Source organism: Talpa occidentalis, unplaced genomic scaffold (assembly GCF_014898055.3).
Source record: "Talpa occidentalis isolate TD23 unplaced genomic scaffold, MPIMG_talOcc4v2.1 talOcc4.9, whole genome shotgun sequence".
NCBI lineage: Eukaryota > Metazoa > Chordata > Mammalia > Eulipotyphla > Talpidae > Talpa > Talpa occidentalis.
The window spans coordinates 109,277,896-109,299,561 of NW_023605305.1; the positions used below are offsets into that span (position 1 = coordinate 109,277,896).

Here is a 21,666-nt window from a genome sequence, read left to right on the forward strand (position 1 = left end):
TAAGTCAGAAATGTAATTGTATGAAAAGAAAGCTGTGAGGGGATATGAACAGAGAACTGTTTAGAAAAAAGATTTGAGGGCCTCTCTGGTGGCACAGCGGGCTGAGAAGCTGTCCACAGCCTCTGCGGCTGGGATTCAATTCCCAGCCGGCTAGGGAGATTCCCACATGGCATGGCAGACCTCTCCTGTCGCGCCTGCTGCTCCCCTCAGCTGTGTATTTTGGTCATCTGCCTGTTCTGCTCCCTGCTCTGTCTCTGGTGAATCCTCTCACCCTCCCGCGCCTCTGGCCTATACCCCAGCTCTTGTATAAAAATAAATATTTAAAAAAAAAAAAAAGATTTGAAAGGTTATAAAAATACTTTATGAAGATTTTATGCAAACAATAGTGTTTATACACAGTGTGCAGGGCAATGACACTTCATTTCATTCCATTCATTATTCTGACAAATTCAGGTTAACTGGAAAGAGTGGGAAAGACAGAGAAAGGAAGTTTGGGACTTGAGTATATGTGACCTTCTATATATGTGCCTCAGAGATATAGTGGGTTTGGTTCAGATCCCAGCAGTGAAGCAAATTTCACAATAAAGTGGGGCACAATTTTCTTTTGGTTTCTCAGTGGAAATAAAAGTTACATTTACACTATACTGTAGCCTGTTAACTGTACCATAGCATTATGTTTTAAAAAATGCATACTTTATTTTTAAAAAATACATAATTGCTAGAGAATTGCTAGATTCTCTTCAGTGAGTGGTAAATTTTTTTTTTTTTTTTTTTTTTTTTTGCTAGTACAGGGTCTTGCAAAAAATACTGTATCTGAAAAGTGCAATAGAACGAGGTATGTCTGTATGTGTGTCCTTAAAGAGGTACAACAGGGAAACCTAAAAGGAACTGGCAAAAGTTATTATCTGGAGGGTGTGTAAGTGAATGAGTAAGTAAGCCCATGAGTAGGATGTTTCTAATACCATTGCCTGTAATTTTATATGTTTAAAACATTTAATAGTTGATAGTTCTATCGTAAAAGTGAAAAAGCTCTCAGAAAAGAGGAAACACAAAACCTCCAAAAACAGGATAAAAAGCTGAGAAACCTTTCTTGTTGCTAACTATAATCAAGATTCACAAACCTTGTAATTTTTTACCTCGTTGCCCCCGAAAGTCTTAAATTTTCACCACCAACTCAGAAGAATACATCTACTCATAAGCAATGCTAGCTTTCTGTTTTCATCTGAACCCCATAATTCCTTTAAATGTGGAAATTCAAAATTGATTATGAAGCCCTTAAATCTTACTAATGATTGTTACTAGCAGTCACGAAGCCCTCAAGTTTTCTAATTTTCACCCTAGGAAAAATATGGGTTTTCTAACTGAAGTTGGAAAAAGTTACTAACTCCTAGAGTTAGATAATAGTTACTAAAAATACACAGTAAAATGTGTTTCTAGTAAAACTGCCATCCTTAGAAAAAATAGACTTTACGTCTGTGGTGGGATATCCAGATTCCTTGCTGACGAAGCTGTTGGAGGTAACACAGGGGAAATCGAGACCTCGAGCCCCTTGTTCTCTGAACAAACCTCTGTCTGGAGCATTTCCATGTCCTCTGCCCCAGACAAGTGTGAACTGGCCTTTTCAGTAATTCCTTGCTTTACCTCAGCCAGTGACAGTGTCCTTCATCTGTCTTAATACGAAGCTTTGCATCCACCAGCAACACAGGGTAACTCCATTTCAAAAGTGTTTTTGGTAGCAAAGGAGAGGGTAGAGGGAAATGTAGTTGAGAAGACTTTCAGTTTGGTTTCAGTTATTTTGTCTTGACTGTTTTAATGGCACTTAGCAGCCAGTCAGATTTCCAAGTAATTTCTCTTCATGCTTCCCCCCCTTAAAGGACACATGACTTAAGGTTGGCTATAGTATTTGTAGATTTGCCTCAGTGTTAGTATGAAAACTGATGCTTTTCTTCATCTAGGACAAATAAGCCATTATATACTCCATTAGTTTACTTTATGTGAATGAACATCTTAATTACCTCCTTAGGAACTAAGAAATTTGATTAAAAGATGTAATTTTAAAAATAAATAAAAGATCATTATTTTATTCCCTATCTATTCGTATCTTTCTTTACCATTAGCTCTATTAGCATAGTGATAGATATAAAATAAATTATTAATATAACTCAACCTTTTGGGCACTTTCCCTTTGTATTTGGCTGCCTAATGGAAACTTCATGACAAATTGAGAAGATAGTCCATTGTATTCATTTTATTCTAGAACATTTCTTTTCACTGCAAAAATTACTGATTCTTGAGATTTAACATATTAAAGTGTTTCCTGAATTATGCTTATAATGTCTATTCAATAAGTTGTCTGATAAAATAATGTAATTACAGTGCTCAGAAAATCTTAGAAATTACTTTTGCAAAAACAGCCTACATTTCCACACAGACTGGTTAGTGCATGCTTTATCCTTTGCCCCATATTTCTTCATTTACCAAAATAGTGCTTTATTTTACACATCAGAACAAAATTATTTGAGTTTATTTTATCCTCCTTTACTCCTACTTTTTGCTACCAATTACTCTTAACATGAGAGCATTGATGCATTTAAATTCATAAATTAGGTCCTAGTTAGAACCCATACAAAGCAAGCACAGAGAAGGGAGAGGTGGGAGAATATAACTTCCTGGCTTTAGTACAAATAGTATTAAAATGTTACATATGGTGGAGAGCACGGGAGAGATTAGTTCTTTCTACATTTTCTATCTGCTCGTTTCCCAACTAGTGTTGACCTCCTTTTGGCCAAGGGTAGGTATTCAAAAACTTCCATATAATATATAGCAGGGCAGAGACATACACTAGGTGATACTGGTCTCAACTCAACATTAATCCTTTCATCTACTATTTTCTTCACTTCAGGAAACTTCTATGGAACTCCCAAGCCTCCAGCAGAACCCAGTCCTTCCAGCCAGATCCGGTTGATCAGGTCCTCTTTGATAATGAGTTTGACACAGAATCCCAAAGAAAGCGAACCACATCTGTCAGCAAGATGGAAAGAATGGACAGCTCTCTTCCTGAAGAGGAAGAAGATGAGGACAAGGAGGCTATTAATGGCAGTGGTAATGCAGGTTTGTAAATAGACATCTTCTAGCTGATCTTCCAATTGACTTCAACATGGCACTGAATTAAAGTTAAATTTTTCACAAATCATACACAGCACAAGGAATGGAATTCAAATGAGCGGTTATGTGTAGAGCAGTCTATCTCTGTTGACCATTTTGTAAGATGAAGTGAGTTGTCCCAAGTGGCAATTTTGATAAATCACCAATAAGCTATTATTAGTAATAATACAATATGCCTTTACCCTGTGGTTTAAAAGAGTTGAGATTCCTTTCTGATGCTGAAATATGGGAATCCTGTTGGTCCAAGTCCTACTTTACAGCATAGCAAAAAACAGATGTTTTATGATGTAGCCTTTAACCAAACAAAAGTCCAGAGGTTTAAAAGTATGCCAGTAAAAAATTACCTGAAAGTTTGGTTAGCAATATTTTGAGCTTCAAATCTCTGAATCACTCAAAATCTCCAAACTTACCTCTCATATTTTTCATTAATTGCAAAACCAACCAACAGAATTTTAGCAGTGCAGAGTCTTCTCCTTTTGAGTACCCCTAAATGATGTGCTGATTGCTTCAGTGATTCCTAACACTTCTAAAAAGAGTACAAGTAGGAAACCACAGAATCACAGTAGAACTAACTTTGGTGGTACTTGTGTAATTCTATCCAAAACACCAGAATATTAGATTCATATGGGCTGGAATTTTTGGTTGTTACACTCCTTGTGTCTCTTGCAATATAACTAGTGCCTGGTACATTGTGTGAAACAATCATTGATACCCAATAAGTTAATGAATCGATCATATTCTCAAATTTGTAGACCCTATTACCATATCCTTTTCCCAGAGTACCATCATGTTCTTCTTCGTCAGTTATTAAATTTTGCTATACATATTGCATTTATTATTGCAAAACGTTCATTGGTTATGTCCCTCTCTGGACAGTCAGTCTGGTTTTGTAGTCCATAGTTAGGCCACACAGTATGTTTGATGTTAAATGAATCACCCCAATAAATTTGGGTGTAATGACTGAAAGCAGGTCTAAAGGTTTATTTTTTTAAAGATTTATTTATTTATACAAGAGCTGGGGTACACACCAGAGGTGCAGGAGGTGAGAGGATTCACCAGAGACAGAGTGGGGAGCAGAACAGGCAGATGGACCAAAAAGCACTGCTGAGGGGAGCAGTAGATGCGATAGGAGAGGTCTGCTGCGCCATGTGGGTATCTCCCTGGCAGAGGCTGTGGACAGCTTTACAGTGCTGTGCTCAACCTGCTGCGCCCCTAGAGAGATCCTTTGAAGGTTTAGATGAAGTCACATATCATTCTATTGGGGTGTTAAAGAAAATCATTATATCATAGAGCCTTTTGATGTTGATATCAGCTTTACTGTCTCACCAAATTAAGTCTGTTAACATTTTTAAATATTTAAGACTATGATTAGAGACCATGAGTCTGTCACAATGTGGGAATTTATATGGTCTTCATTTAAAGGAAAAGAATTTGTTCTTTTTTTTTTTTTTTGCTTCCTAATATAGAGCCTTTCAGGAGTCACTGCTGTTCCATTAGAAGTAAATCAACCCGTAATCTCCATAGTTAGTTTATGCTTGTCATGTAAGTCAGTTGTTATACCACATGTTACTTACCCTCTGATGTTAATGTTTAAAGCCAGCTTTTCTAGCAGTGTGGGGGTGAGCAGTTTGTACACAATCTCTTGTGTACTGAAGCTATAGAATAGGACAATTCCATTGGGTTACAGATTTCTTTAGAAGAGAAAATATTCAGAATATTTTAATTAAAAATATTAAACCTTGATTTTTTTCTGATAAATAATCACCATAGCTATTAACGTATTCAAGTTTGGAAAATGTGCTTTGTGTGTATTGCTTTTGGGGAATACAGTCTGCCCTGAAAACTCAGAAAATTGTTGAGGATGGAAGTCAGAAGAAAATAGGTAGAGGTTTATTTGTTCTCACCCATTAAGTTTATTATGTTATATCTTGCTGAAGAATTAACCTAAAAGAACACTAATTTGCCCACATGGATAATATATATTATGTAATAATGCTCAAATTTTTCCAAGAAGTGGTATTATGTAAACAGCATTTTCAAGTATTGACTATTATATTATGCAAGCTCCTTTATGCAGATACTGTAAAACTATATTGAGGTTGTATTCAGAGTGTAGATCATATGCATAGATCCCCTTGTCCCTGGGACATAGGTTCCAAGACCCCCAGTGAATTCCTGAAACCATGGAGAGCACTTTGACCAAAGTGAAAGGAATAAGCTAAAAATATCTGCAGGAAGAATATGCCAGCCAGAGGGAATTACAAATACAAATGTCCCGAGTGTGTTGGATGCAAAGTGGACAATACTTTTTCTGTGGTGGGAGCAGAATGACGTCAGGGAATAGAACAGCATCAGAACCAGTGAAGCCAGTCAGAAGATGATTGGGGAAAGAGGTGCAGAAATGCACATACTAAAATATAGGCCACTGGTAGAGTTCTGCTTTTTATTGTAAGACAGAAACCTTGATAGGGATTTAAGTACAAGATAACATGATAAAAACAGGTTTAACTTTTAAGGGGGTTTTGCAGTCATTTAAACGAGACAGTGGTTTGAACCATAAGTGGTAAGAAGTGGCCTGAAGCCAATAACATTTTCTGATGGATCAGATAAGCAATATCAGAGAGCAGAGTCAAAGATCACCTGAGGATTTTGATTTGTTTGGAACAATAGAATCCCGTTTTTGAGATGAGGAAGACTGGGAAAGGGTCTTAGGAGCTCAAGTTGGCATGTTTAATTTTGAGGTTTCCTTAGAGGTCCACGTGGAACCTACCACGTTTGAAGTTGGATTTGAAAGTATATTCTGGTCTGCAGGCATATCCTGTTTGCACATCATAGCCTGCAGCTTGCATGACAGTGACACCGAATGAGATCATCAAGGGTGTAGAAAGAAGAGAATAGGTCTGAGGACTGAGCTCTGAGGAGGTACACTGACAGCTGGGTAGAGGTCAGGGACATTGAGCTAGTCAGTGAGATCTTTGATGCCTGAGGCCAGGGAAAGAGTATCAAGGATAAGAGTGATCAACAGTGTCACATGCTCCTGATAACCTAGTAAGAGGGGCTCTGAGAGTTGATCACTGACTGTACTGCACATGGAGGTGACTGGTGACCTTCATAAGAACAGTTTTATTGAGGGATCGAAAGCTTTGTTGGAGTGAGTTCTAGAGTTGAACAAAAGAGCTGAAGTGCAGGTTGCAGGTATAAACTCTTTCAAGGAGGTTTGTTATAAAGAGGAGAGCGATTGGGTGATTGTTATAGGAGGAAGAGAATTGTTTTTTCTTTTTAAAAAATGGGCATAGCTGTGATGTACTACATAGGGAAGATTGGTGATACAAGAGAGAGAATTCCTGTTGGCAAGAGAGATTGGCTATAATTTATAAATGGAGAGTTAACCTCAAGTAGGAGCACAGACAGTTCTTCCATAGCAACAGAAGGTAGAATAAAAGGGCACAGTTGCTGTGCAGATACGAAGGTCGGAATTTGTGGAGCGTCTCTTCTGCTTGCTTCTCTTTTCTCAGTACCATAGCAGACAAGGTCATGAAATGAGATTAGCAATAAGGAAGAATTAGCAGCAGATTTAAGAAGAAGAAAGATGCATTGTCTAGGAGGATGTCAGTGTGACTAGTGAAGGGAGTTGTAAGATTGTTACACATCATTTGCATACCCTCTCGAAGTTTGTGATGATGGATTAAAAGTGAACTAGTTGATATTGCCTGCGAGGGTAAGATTTAAACAGGTTTGTGGTTTAGCCAGGCAAGTATGTTTAAGTTTGGGGCAAAGGAATCAGGAGCATTTCTTTACAAGGGAGTGATGATAGTGATTGATTGTGGAACTTAAGTTTGGGGTACATGGGGAAATAAGGAGATGGCTAAGGGGTGGGTGAGGGTGAGATGCAGTGAATGCAGTAAGTAGCAGGTTTTAGGGCAATGGATTCCAGAACTTGGTTGGACAAAGGATAGTTAGAGTGGAAATACTATAAAGAATGATATGTAATGATATCTGAAGCCTCTTTGAGATCCCAAAGCATTGCCTACAGTTTGGAATTGTTTGTTATATTATCTTTTAAGTTCTAGAAGTAAATTTTTAAGTGTATGAATTATGAACTCCCTACACAGTAATGAAACTTTGGTGTTCTTAACTACATTGTGGACTTCGGGACTATAAAAGGATTTTAATAACAACAACTTCTGTTACATTAACAGAAATCTACTGAGTGTAATTTTTTAAAAAATCACTATTACTGTAAAAACCTGAACATGGATGAGGTAGCTTGGTACAGCAGTTAAGAACATGGACCATCTTTATTCAAATCCTGGCTTTCCTGTTTCTTAGCTGTGTCACCCTAAGTTAACTAAGCCTCTCTGTGCTGTAATTCTGCATCTGTGCAGTGAGAATAGTCATAATCTGGACTCATAGGGTGGAATGAGTCAAGATAAGTAAAATATGGGCCTCCCTGGTGGCGCCATGGTTGAGCGCTGGGGTGCGAAGCTGCCCGCAGCCTCTGCAGCGCCTGTTCGATCCCCGGCCACCGGCGAGTGTCTCACATGGCGTGCAGACCTCTCCTGCCGCACCTGCTGCTCCCCTCAGCAGTGTATTTCGTCAAGTCTGCCTGTTCTGTTCCCCGCTCTGGCTCTGGTGTATTCTCTTACCCTCCCACGCTCTGACTGTACCCAGTGCTTGTATAAATAAATAAATAAATCTTAAAAAATAAAAAAGATAAGTAAAATACTTGCCATAGAGCCTGGCTAATGAGAGTTCTGTAAGTGCTGCTACAGCTGTTGTTGTCAGTATTATATTGATCGGCACATAATATCCTGAATTGATTCTCAGGTCGATTTTTGCTTCCTTCCCAGACGAGCGTTGTGCAGGATGACTGTAACTAGCAAATGAAAAAAATCTAGCATGTTTATTTGTCATCTCAACATGATAACAGAATGTGGACATAATAGACAAGGAAATTTGTGATAAATATTTGGCATTTTGTTAGACATGGAAAGGGCTGTTCAAAGGAAATCTAACTTCAGCTATTTCTCCTGCTGTTTTGTTTTGAACTGCAGAAAGCAGGGAAAGGCATTCTGAGTCATCCGACTGGATGAAGACTGTCCCGAGCTACAACCAAACAAACAGCGCCATGGACTTTAGAAATTACATGATGAGAGACGAGAATCTGGAGCCACTGCCCCAGAACTGGGAGATGGCCTACACGGACACGGGCATGGTCTACTTCATTGAGTAAGCACGTCTGTGTCAGGTGCCCCTCACAGAGTGGATCTGAACACAGCACCGGGACCCGCCCCCCCCCCCCCCCCCCGCCCCCGGTCATGCACAGGCTGCCCTTTCTTCGTTCTTTAAAAAGGAGTTTTCATCCAAGTTACAGTTGATGCTTAATCTGATCACTTCCCTGAATGATGTTTCATTTTTCATTTGCCCTAGATAAAGGAAGAGTATATTTGACCTGGTTTTATAACAACAGAATAACAGGTTGATGACAAATAATGAAAAGTGTAAGGAAGAAAGGTTGTTTTCCTTTGCTTTTTTAAAACACTTTTTGGGAGATGGTTCAACTTAATCAACATCTCAGGAATTAGGGTGTAATATCCAAGAAGGCCTTGCCAAATTCATTGTCATGAAGCTTTTCTCCTGTTCCCCTCCCCAATACTCCACCCCATTTTTCCCTGCCTCCTCCCCGATCCCCCCAGAACCCTTGGGGAGGGGGCATATTTATTCACTAAGTTTTTTCAATGCTAGAATTTGGGTTTATTGTGTCAGGTGGTATATGTCTAGAGAGAGAAAATACACTTACCCTCAGAATAATTGGTGCAATGTAATTGCAAAAAGAAACCAATCTATTTTATGGAAAATCACTATTAGTACAAATGTAACATATCTATAGAGAGATGGAATACCACATGTATTTAATCAACCTAAAACTTTCATGATTCGCACCAGAGAATAAAATTACATAAATAATTATTGCAAGTTTCATTTTGATATATTTTTATATTCTTAGGTAGCTGTGATTTTCATCTTTAATTTACTCAAAGGTAGATTATGAATAAGTAAAGTTATATAGGATATAACAAATAACAAAATATTTAGGGCTGGATGACAGTCAAAGAGCATATGACTGTAAGAGAATTAGGGCTGGGGGCCTTATATGTCTTTCTTCAGTGGGTCCCAAAATCCGCACACTTCACATAAAAGAAGCAGCTTGCTGATCCAGTGGGAATTATTCTTTAAAAGATACAGATTTGTATGTGTGTGGTGTTCTTTTTAACATATGTAGTAAATTATTGATTCAGTTACACATTTATATAAATATGAAGGATGAGGATTATACAAACTAAGTGTAAAACCTGAAACTATAAAACTCCTGGTTCTGGGGGGGGTCGGGGAGGTGTCAGGGAATAATAGGGTGGAGGGTTGGGGAGGGGAACAGGAGAAAAGCTTCATGACAATGAATTTGGCAAGGCCTTCTTGGATATTACATCAAACGCATAGGCAACAAGAGCCAAAATAGACAAATGGAACTACATCAAACTTAAAAATTTCTTTGCAGGAAAGAGAAACAATCATCAGACTAAAAAAGCAATTTACAGAATATGAGAAAATATTTGTAAGCCGTGTAAGTCATAAGGGGTTAATATCCAGAATATAGTTGAGTATTATTTGCTGCTAAAGCTCTCTTGTTGGCTGTAGCTGGTGTATTTGAGCTGTGCTGCTGCAGCTGTTAAATTATGCATCCATAAGAAAAGAATATTAATATAGGTCTGTAGTCTTGGCTATTATGTTTTTGGTATAACCCCTGTGGGCATTTCTTTGCCTTGGGAAATACTGGGTAAAATCCTAGCAGATTGCCCATATCTGTTAATTTACCTTTAATAAAAATTTTCGATCATAGCACTCAAACTTAAGCTTTGCTCAAGTAGCCATTTTGAATTTGGTTTATTTTCATGATTTTTTTTTTTCCCCTAACAGTCTGCATGGTTCTAGGCCTCTTTAGAGTTCTGATCCTTTCTATTTTGCAAAATCGACTTAACTGGCTTTAGTTTGGGTGAATTATCTGACAAAACAGGTAACAGAGTTTCTCAAAACCATCAGCCAACTAGTATCAAGCCTGGCAATGTATTAGAAGGGTCGCCTTGCTCTGTAAGTAACTCAGGAGTTTGGTAAAGCATAGAAGATGTAATTAATTCCCTGACGCCACTGGCTTCATTTCCTCAGAGTGGCAGTGTAGACACTCGTGAATTTATTTCATGTTAAAGATACCAAGGAGAGAGAATTGTTCACATTGTTATTCCTACACTTCTTTGATAATAACTTTGTTTTGTTCGTTTCCAATACATTTTCTTCCACAATTTTTTCTTTCTTTAATATTCTCATTTCAGGTTGTTAAACTGTAGTGCTGTTTATTCAGTTGCAGGATAGTTTTGTTTGAGCTTTAGTATCTACTCATGGTCACTCAATCTGAAACTGATTGTGACCTATCATGAAATATAGCAGACTGTGCTCTTGGAAAGTACCTGGCCTACGTCACCACGGAGGCGGGTATGTTAGGGGAGGGGGGAGTCTTTCACTCTACCTTTTTTCTCCTGTTAATAGTATGAGCTACACTGACAAAAATTAAGTTGAGTTTAAGTGTAAGCATCATTTTATTCACATGTGTCAGACACTTTTACACTCTTATTTAACTCATTTCTCAGGACCCTCCTGAGGGCAGGGGTTCTGTCTGATTGTTTGTTCCTATCTATATTCCTAGCCCCTGATAAGTGGCCACACAGCACAGGCACTCATGAAATGCAACATGTTTTGATTTGGGTTTTTGTGGGTTTTTTTTTTTTTTTGAAGGGAGGGAGAAGGCATTGCAGCCAGCAAGCAAACACAGTTTTCAATGCAGTTGTTTTTTTATTTTTTTTACTAGCTATGCACAGCATGGGTCTATATGCACGCTTTTTGAAATATTTTTAACTGCTTAAATAAATGTCTCTTATTTTGTGTTAGGCATTTTATCCCCTTTTTGAGTCTTCATTCTCAAATTAGTGCCTCTCACCTTACCTTTCCTTTAAGGAGGTTTTAAATAATAGACTGAGAACAATGGGATTATGAATCAGTGTTCTACAAACAGAGCCTATAGGAGATAAATGCTCAAACATTATATACCTTTTAGTCACTTTTAATGTTTGCTTTCGAAATACTTTCTCCTTTATTTGATGGCTTCTAATTGAACTCTTTACAGCCACAATACCAAGACCACCACCTGGTTGGATCCTCGTCTTTGTAAGAAAGCCAAAGCCCCAGAAGACTGTGAAGATGGAGGTAGAGATTCACAGACCTTTTATACATTTATTCCCTTAATCCCTTCTTGCTCTTCTTGCTTAGACCATGAATTTTCCAAAATCCTAAACAAGCCATAATGTGCACAGGCACATGTGCCATAGGTAGATACAATAATCAGGGGACTATGGAAATCACATCGTTGCATCTAACTTTTTTAAAAAGATTTATTTATGCATGCAAGAGCTGGGGTATAAGCCAGAGGTGGGGGGTGGTGAGAGGATTTACCAGAGACAGAGTGGGGAACAGGCAGATCCACTGAAATATACTGCTGAGAGGAGCAGTGGGCCAGACAGGAGAGGTCTGCTGTAGCATGTGAATCAGCTCCCTGGCTGGGGATCAAACTTGTGCCACAGTGGCTGCAGATAGCTTCATATTGCTGAGACTTAACCCTTGCACCACTAGGGAGGCCCTGTTGCATTTAATTTTGAGTGATTTAGTCCATGCTAGAATGGATATGCCAGTATCTAAGGCTAATCCTTAGCCGTTTAGAACGTCAGTAGAAATTCAGTCACAGTCTCTAGTATGCCTCCCATCTAACTCCCACCACCCCATCAGAATTTGCACTTTTAGTAGGAAAAGCACTTCTTTAAAAATTATTAGATAATAGTGTTTGTTTTTCTTACATATTATAGGTTCTGTGTAACAATACAGTCTTTGCATGTAAGTGTAGAATTGAACCTAAGCTGTTTGCTATGCTTTTTTTTTTTTTTTTTTTTTTAAGATTTATTTATTTATTTATACAAGCACTGGGTACAGTCAGAAGCGTGGGAGGGTGAGAGAATTCACCAGAGCTAGAGCGGGGAGCAGAGCAGGCAGAAGGACCGAAGTACACTGCTGAGGGGAGCAGCGGGCGGCAGGAGAGGTCTGCACACCATGTGGGACCCTCAGCCGGCGGCCGGGGATTGAACCGGTGCTGCAGGGGTTGCGGGCAGCTTCGCAACCCAGCGCTCAACCGCTGCGCCAACGGGAGGCCCTGCTATGCTTTCTTGAATAAAGGATGTAAAATAGATGAATAAAATTTGGGTTCAGTTTTTTAGAATGTGGTACTTAGAAAATCTGAACAGATGAATCACTACTAAGGAAATTGACTTAGTATTCAACCACCTCCCAACAAACGAAAGTCCAGGACAAGTGGCTTCAGTGGTGAATTCTGCCAAATATTTCAAAACTTTTCCCAAAAAATAGAAAGATAAGGGAATACTTCCAAATTATTTTGCCAAGACTGACATTACCCTGATAGAAAAGGACACTGTAAGAAAAGAAATTCATAGATCACTAACCGCTAATGAAGATAGATACAAAAATTGTAAACAGAATTTTGGGAACGCAAATTCAACAATACAGTATAAGGATCATACACTATGATCAAGTGAGATTTATTCTAAGGATGCAAGAATGATTCACCATCATTAGTCAATATGAGATCACATTCACAAAATAAAGGATAAGAATCATATCACCTCCACACATTTGCCAAAATTCAACATTTATGTTAACAATTCACAGCCAAGTGCATATAGAAGGAATGTGCCTCAACATAATAAAGACCTTATATAACAAACTTATAGACATTATACTCAGTTGTTAAAAACTGAAAGCTTTTCCTCAAAGATCAGGAACAAGCAAGGATGCCCACTTTACCACTTTCATTCAACACTGTATTAGAACTCCTAGCAAGAGAAATCAGGTAAGAAAAAGAACTAAAACGTACCCAAATTGAAAAGGAAGAAGTAAAACTGTCTATATTTGTGAATGACCTACTACTTGTAGAAACCATAAAGTCTCCACCAAAAAAAAACCTGTTAGAACTAGTAATTGAATTGAGAAAAGCTGTAGGATGCAAAAATCAATATACAGAAATCAGTTGTATTTCTATATGACTAATGAATTATCAGAAGGAGAAATTGAGAAAACAATTTCATTTACAATGTATCAAAAAGAATAAAATGTCTGGGAATACAGCTAACCAGGGAAGTGAAAGACCTTACACTGAAAATGACAAGACAATGAAAGAAATGGAAAACACAAATGGAAACTTGCTGTGTGTTCATGGATTGAAAGAATATTGTTAATATGTCCATTATCCATAGGAAATTGACAAGTTGATACTAAATACATAGATTTTCTTTGTATTATGATGGGTTCATATCCCCCCAAAAAGCATCATAACTGAGATTAGCAAAAATTTATTATACAGGCCACAAAAACCATGAACCATGAAAGAAAAAAATTGGTAAGTTAAACTTAATAAAAAGTTTAAATTTGTATTCATCAAAGGATAACACTAAAAAGTGAATAGGCAAAGTCACAGACTTTGCAGTATATATTTGAAAAAGGAATTATTTCCAGAACGTATAAAGAACTGTTACAGTTCAATAAACAGGATAACAATTTTAAAATGGGCAAGGTGGGCCTTCTTGGTGGTGCAAGGGGTTAAGTCGCAGCACATGAAGCTATCTGCATCCACTACAGCACAAGTTCAATCCCCACTCAGGGAGCTGACCCTTATGGCGCAGCAGACCTCTCCTGTCTCACCCCTCTCAGCAGTGTATTTCAGTGGCTCCGCCTGTTCAGCTCCCCACTCTGTCTCTGGTGAATCCTCTCACCCCCTGCACCTCTGGCCTACTCCTCAGCTCTTGTATGCATAAATAAAATCTTTTTTAAAAATGGGAAAGATATTTAAATAGATATTTTACCAAAAAAAAAAAAATACAAGATAGATAACAAATTTTGGTGAAGAGAGGGAGAAATGATAATCCTTGTACACTGCTGGACAGAATGTAAAATGATACATCTGCTTTAAAGAGCAGCTTGGCAGTTTCTTAAAAAGTTAAATGTTAATTTGCCATTTCACCTAACAGTTCCACTCCTGATCTAGCCAAGAGAAATGCAAACATGAGTCCATAGAAAGACTTGCCTGTAAATATTCATGCATATAGCTCTCTGTCCATCTATCCATGTTGTTATTTTATATTTTATCTTCCTCTCCATTTCTCTCATCACACACTTGGATTATTCTTGGTCCTTTTCCTCTAGTTACTCCTTCTTTAATCCACGCTTTAGGCCAATCGTCTACAGAGGGGCTGTGATCAGACAATCTACTATGTACAGGAGGGAAATGTTAGAAATTACTTTTCATCATGCTCCCATTGGGGGGGAATTATGTTTCTCTGCTATGTTATATACACAGTGGCAGCAGTGTTCTTGCTCGCCTACATGTCAGGTGTCTACATGCTCTGCCCAGACTGTCTTGCGGGAAGAATGGGCAGCTGTCAAGGGCACTGAAAATTTGCAGTATATTTGTGCCCAGCTAAGTAGGCACATAGACGATGTTACTTAGTTTTCAATCTATACACATTTGAAATGTGACTTACAAAGATCTCTGCCAAGATAATGCTAATATGCAAAGATAATACAAAGATAATAATACAAATATGCAGATAATACAAATATGCAAGATAATACAAATATGCAAGCCCAACTGAATAAGAAAAAGGTAAAGCTGGTGCTTTCATATACCTCATGAGCTTTTTGAAACTACATTAAAATAAAAGTGATCAATGTTTAGTCTTCATCTCCTTTTTAAATTTCTATTTTGTGTGTGCTTTATCACATACATATTAGTAGAATGTTGCATCTATATTAATGAAGAACTATAAATATCTTAAAGGTATATGTTGAAACTTTTTACTCATAAGGCTACATGATCAAAAATCATGGACTCCGTTGCCTGTTAATCTTTCTAAAAGATAACTGCCTTCATCTCTCTCCTTTGCTTACATACCTGTAAAGGCAGAATAAAGTTCCAACTCCTTCATGGAGTGTTGAAGATTTTCTTACAATTGAACCATATTCAATATTACTTTTTCAAAGAATTTTCATGTTATAAATGGGATGGCTTTTGTCTTTTCTGCCTTTCCCACATGCCCATTTCTTCTGCCAGGAACCATCCTGGCTCATACCTGCTAAATCCTTCTAAGCTCAAATCTAAAGAATAATTTCTTTCATCACACTCTTTTAGGTCAGCGTTATTCTCTCTTCTGTGCTCAATGTGACTATATGACATCTGCTATTCTAGCAATTATATTGCCTTGTAACTAGAGAACTATGTAAGAGCTGTGATTTTATCTTATTCACCTATAGATTCCTCCAGTAGGTACTTAAATGTTTGCAAGGAGGGAGAGAGAGAAAGAAGGGAAACAAAGCAAAGAAACTATGCCCCAGATGATGTGATCATACTTGTTGAAAGTATATTTCTAGTCTCTAGATTCTGAAAGGAGACCATAAACAATAGTCTGATCTTTATTCACCAGTTTGGAGTCAGTAGAGAAATAAGACACAAGAAACATGCGGTTGGGATGCCAACTGAGCAACAGTCTTTCCACACCAAGTTACAAAAGAAAAGTTCTCTTCTGAAGGACTCCACCTCTGATTTTACCCTTTGGTGACTGAATCTGACTCCCCCACTACTGCTTTTTTTAAGGTTATTAATAACTCAATTGCTGGGCCTCCCCTAGTGGCGCAGCGGTTGAGCGCTGGGCTGTGAAGCTGCCCGCAGCCTCTGCAGCGCCGGTTCAATCCCCGGCCACCAGCGAGGGTCCCACATGGCGCGCAGACCTCTCCTGCCGCACCTGCTGCTCCCCTCAGCAGTGTATTTCGTCAGTCTGCCTGCTCTGCTCCCCGCTCTGGCTCTGGTGAATTCTCTCACCCTCCCGCGCTTCTGACTGTACCCGGTGCTTATATAAATAAATCAATAAATCTTTAAAAAAAAAAAAAACTCAATTGCTTAAGTCAGTAGACTTTTTTAGCCCTTTTCCTCAGTTCTGATAGTCTGCGGTCATTAGCATTGACCATGCTTCTATCTTCTTCAACACCATCCCCTGACTGTTTACGTTACCCATCTTCTAGGTGATGTGAATGCTGCTGTGGTTCCCTTCTCCACCTTGTCTTCCCACCATGTATCTAGGTAGTCACTGCACTGCTCCTGCTTTGATACATAATGTCTCCACAGTCTGTACCTGCCGGCCAGTCAGTGTACATGTACAGGCAGAAAAATATGCTGGAGAAAAGGGGTGGGGGGCGATTCCGTAATTTTTATCAGGTGGCTAGTTATCTATTCTCTGTTTCATTCTGAATGTAGAATAATAGTTTTTATTAGAATATAACAATTTGTATGGCTTGTCAGGTTCATTAGAATGGAAATTTTACTTGCCGAGTCAGTACATCACAACTGCCACTAAATGATAGGAGACTAATAAGTCTTTTGATGGATTCTAATCTGTGCTCCCTAGCATGTCATGTGTATGGGTGTATACGCACATGTCTGTGTCTCAGTATAGCAGAAAAACACTAAAAGAAATTGAAAGTGGCCATCATAGTGTACAATTGTAGGTTTTAAACAAAATTCCTTCTTGCTGGGATCCTGCATATAATCAGTAGACAAGAACCACCTGCTAGGAGCATGCCTGCCAACATAATCCTCGTGTGACTAATAAAATGATTCTTTAGAAACCTTCACTTGGAAAATGGGCAGAGTGGGAGGGAAGAGAGAATTCTTTCTCAACAGGGTCAGTTTATATTAGAAAGACCAGATTTTTTTAACTGTCAGAAATACAACTACCTTCAATTTTCCAGTTATTTTATTGGTCATTTACTTAGATTAAATAGATGATAATTCTACATAAAATATGTGTTGCCATGCGTAAATGTGGATTCTATACAAGGCACTGTGGTAGGTAAATACATTTTCCTACAGGTACTCAGATCAAGTTAATGCAGGCAAAAGCAGATATATTCGTAGGTTTTAAACATTTCTAGATTGCCCCCTCAAAATGGCACAAATCCAAGGCTGCACTTTCCTTTGTGGAGAAGTGGATCAAAATGTAATAACAGAAATAACTGACAAATCTCCTGTATAATAGTGAAAATTACAAGAAGTAGCTGCTGCTTGTATTGAACTAGAGTTAAGTGGGTCTTACATCAGCTTTATCAAGCTTTTTAAATGAAATGTGCCAGCTGACTTTTTTTCTTTAATTTGGTCCTGTAATGGACTTATTCATGATTCCTGAATCAGCCAACACCCCTTCTATTCAACGGCAAGTAGAAAGGCCCTGCAAGGGTCTCATGATGGAAGATTTTTCTAGTCAGAAAGGGGGTGGGGCCAGGTTATTAGAAAAGAAAATAAAAAGATTTCTGGCAAAGCCACCTTCCTTTAGGGATGATTAAGTGGGGGAGTTTGAAACTGCAGTAGCAGGTATTAAATCTGTACGGGGACCAATGACCTACTCCATTTGGGGCCTTGTTTTTTTAATTTTTCTTTCTCCCCAAACAATTTCCCTTTTGATCAGACTCTCAGTTTAACGGGTTTGATAAAAATCGAAGGCCTCAGCACCCTGCTCAGCTGCCACACCCCACAGTTCTCACAGGTCCTATGTGTGGCGCTCACAGGTTGTTAGATCACAACATGGGGTTCACATTCATTGGTCCTTCTTGCTCCTTCTCTGAGGTTCCAGTCTCAGGAAGATGTTTAGCTTAATGGTCAGTGGCTACAAAATATGCATTTAAAGCTTTCATGAGAATACAGCATGCCAGGGGGGTTATTGGAACTCTGTGCAGGATAATTCTTACTGTTTGAAGTGCACTTTAAAGCCAGTGTCCCCAAGACCCAAACCAACAACAATTTCTTTAAATGATTAGCAATTTTTTTTTTAATATGACAACTTTTTTTTTTTTAAAGATTTATTTATTTTATACAAGCACTGGGTACAGTCAGAAGCGTGGGAGGGTGAGAGAATTCACCAGAGCTAGAGCGGGGAGCAGAGCAGGCAGAAGGACCGAAGTACACTGCTGAGGGGAGCAGCGGGCGGCAGGAGAGGTCTGCACACCCTGTGGGACCCTCCTCCGGTGGCCCGGGAGCAGCCGGGGATCGAACCGGCGCTGCAGAGGCTGCGGGCAGCTTCACAACCCAGCGCTCAACCGCTGTGCCACCGGGGAGGCCCTAAATGATTAGCATTTTTATGGTCTGTGATTCAGATAAACATGTTTGAGTTTACTGTCACCTTTTATTCTGGCTTCTAAGTATTTGCTGAGACACTCGCTGACCGTTCAAGAAACTTGTCACTGAAACTGTTTTTTCTTTGTAAGTGACCCCTCAGCTTTCTGTCAGCCTCTCAAATACTGAAGTATAATGAAATAAAAGATACTTAAGTTCCGTCACTGATGAGTTCTTTTCTGTTGGTTTGGAAGCTTACATTTCCCTAAATCACTATTTCTTTTCCTTACAGAACTTCCTTATGGCTGGGAGAAAATAGAGGACCCTCAGTATGGAACCTACTATGTTGAGTAAGTTTACTCCCTCGGTTCATCTTTTTTCTTCCATTACAGGTCTAGGAAATATCAAACACAGCCCTGGGTGAAGTATTGATAAACAGGGAGAGCTAGAGGGACGTTTGCCAGGCAATTAATCGTTGATGTTCTCGTCACCGCCACTGAGAAGTCATTCATAGGAAACTATGAAATGAGGGAACTTAAGAGTTAATAATATCAAGGTCACTCCAACGCTCCAACCAGCTGGTTCTGAAGGAAGTGAAGAGAATTTAAGGGCAGCGTGCCGTGATGACCCAAAGTTTCGAATTATGTGATTAAATGTATTCTCTCTAGTCAGGAGTTAATCAAGGAAAACTTGTTATTCTTTTGGCATGAGAGTTGCATCTGACACATCTGTTGTGGTTCAGTTTAAACATAAAGCGATGTCTCCGTGACATGCTTGCCTGTATTAGCTGGAGAAGGTAGGACAACCTCAACCTCTAATTTTTCTTTCCCTTGTCCTCATTTATTAAATGGTGACATTATAATCTTTGAGATTGCTCTCTTTCCAGATGCTAGAGAGAAAATTTTAATGTTCAGCATCTAATTTGAACTGTCAAATAATTGCATCCGAAATGTTACTATTCATTTACCTGGAAATGAGTTCTGAACCTGTGCTGTGGTTATGAAATCAAATGATATTATTACCTGGAAAAATAGCAAGCTTGGATTCTTCTAGTTTTATGATAACTTATTAATTTTTCATTATTTCTTGGCATAAGCCAGTATCACTTCCTGGTGTTTTTCCCTCAAGTAAGTTAGTTTGACTTGTTGTTACTCTAGTCTTTATTCTAATGTATAGGTTGTAGATTATTACTTGAGTCACTGTGGTTAGAGAGATTTCTGGAATGATTTCTGAAACTCTAATTTGTACCCTAAGAAAATTTACACCTCAGTGAGTTTGACCCTCAGGTACATAACCTCACCACGTTTTGGTTCCTTTGAAAGACATGCTAATTTTATTTCCACTTGTGTTATTTAATATCTCTCTGATATTTGACTCTGTGATGCAAAAAGTATACAGCAGCTCTTTTGCTATTTTCTTAAAGCACATTTAGTTAAAGAAACAACCATTTTTCAAGTTACAGGAATATTTGAAGGCCAAACAAAAGGTTTTGTGGGATTTTTTTCCCCGTAGCAGCTTATTTAAATGGAGTTTCAATCAAATATTATTTGCCATTGACACTGAGATAATGATTCTCGTTCTCTTATTATCCATTCCAAGTGAATGTGAATACATGGTCAAGAGGTGAAAGTCATTTGCCTGTTATAAAATCTCAGGCTAAATGATCTGGTTCCCGTTAAGCAAGGCTGTGACATTGAAGCAACTGTAGGGCAAATCCTGAGTGACCTGTTCCAATTGTCATGGAGGTGCGTGACATAGCAACAGCCGCAGCAGTGACAGGATTTTGTATGATTGTTCCCAGGCGAGCTCACTTTACAGGAGGGTAATTTATTAGATTAAGAAAGAGCAGGCTGTACTCAAGATGCACATTAGTATGGAGTCAGCCGAGCTATGGCGTGTGGCTTGATTCCCAGATTAGTTAGGTTTTGAATCTCAACCACACTAATCTGCAGCGAGTTTACTGATGGAGATAAAAAGCTGTTACTTGAATGGCTACTCTTTGGCTCTCTGAGTTTGTCAAACCAGATGGCACAGTGATCGCTGTTGGCAGGAACCTTGTCACCAACCGCAGTGGCAGTTTTTCTTTGCAAGTGTTTATTTTTCGAGGATGAGATTCTGAAACAGATTCATGTATTTTTTTAAATAAAACTGTTCTGAAACTTCAATGACAATGCCCTTAAGAATCTGTATGTATGTATAAATGTCATCTTACTGTATTCCATTAACAGTCTTGATGCACCTAGGTGAAAAGTCAAAATATATCTGCTTTAAAATATCTCCACCCTTCATGAAAGAAGAATGATTTTGTTTGTTGAGATGAATTGTAAAAATCCACATTTGATATGCCAAATTTTAATACAGAGGAGATTCCAAATTATCCGTTGTATATTTAATAATGGTTTTTGCTACCCTTGTGTAATTTTTCCAATAATCAGTAATATTGTCTCTTCATCACTATAGATAGTTACATAGAAAAATTTTTTCTTACATCTTACTAATGTTGTGGGTATAAATAACTCCATGAAAAGTAGAATGTTCTTACTTTTTTGTTTTGTTTTGGTTTTTAGCTGGCATTTTGATCTAGATTGTCTAAGGTGACAGATGCAATTACTCCCTTTATGAAAATCTTACATTCTTTTGTCAAACAATTTTCAGGAAAGGGATTACTCATTTGCATACTTCTCCTGTCTTGTCCCACACATTACAAGGAGTGTAAATACAAATTACTACTTTTTATGTTCTAATGCCTGGGTGGTAAAGTGAGTCATTCTAGCTGATGACGTTAAAATGGGTTTATTCTTTGCTAAGTGTCCGTTTCTAGTTCTTTACTTTTTAAAGAATATGTAAAATATCATTCCCTAATAAATAATGAAAAGGGGGTGTATCTAACAGAGCACTAAAGATCTCTATTTACACAGATGGTGAAACAGTTAACTCAGTGATAGGTACCCCCTCATAGTAAGAAGCAGAAACATACTTGAGATTTAGTAAAGTCAGAATCCAAATAATGTCAAGTAGAACTTAACCACATTTAGAACTCTGAAACTTAACAACCACATCTGTTGTAGAGCTAATATGCACCAAACCCTTGACAGAGAAGCCTGCATACTTGCTGTGAGCGTCTGTCTCTGCTGCCACTGCCTCCACCACCACCACCAACAGTGTTCACAAATGGA

General features: G+C 38.4%; 1 protein-coding gene across 1 annotated transcript in view; it reads left to right on the forward strand.

Moving 5' to 3' along the window:
- Nucleotides 1-21,666, forward strand: part of MAGI3 (membrane associated guanylate kinase, WW and PDZ domain containing 3) — a 203,104-nt gene that overhangs the window by 134,779 nt on the left and 46,659 nt on the right. Inside the window, 5 exon segments of the mRNA XM_037501003.2 lie at nucleotides 2,903-2,944; nucleotides 2,947-3,111; nucleotides 8,220-8,394; nucleotides 11,399-11,478; nucleotides 18,783-18,840. Of these exon segments, the coding sequence (XP_037356900.2) occupies nucleotides 2,903-2,944; nucleotides 2,947-3,111; nucleotides 8,220-8,394; nucleotides 11,399-11,478; nucleotides 18,783-18,840 (520 nt within the window).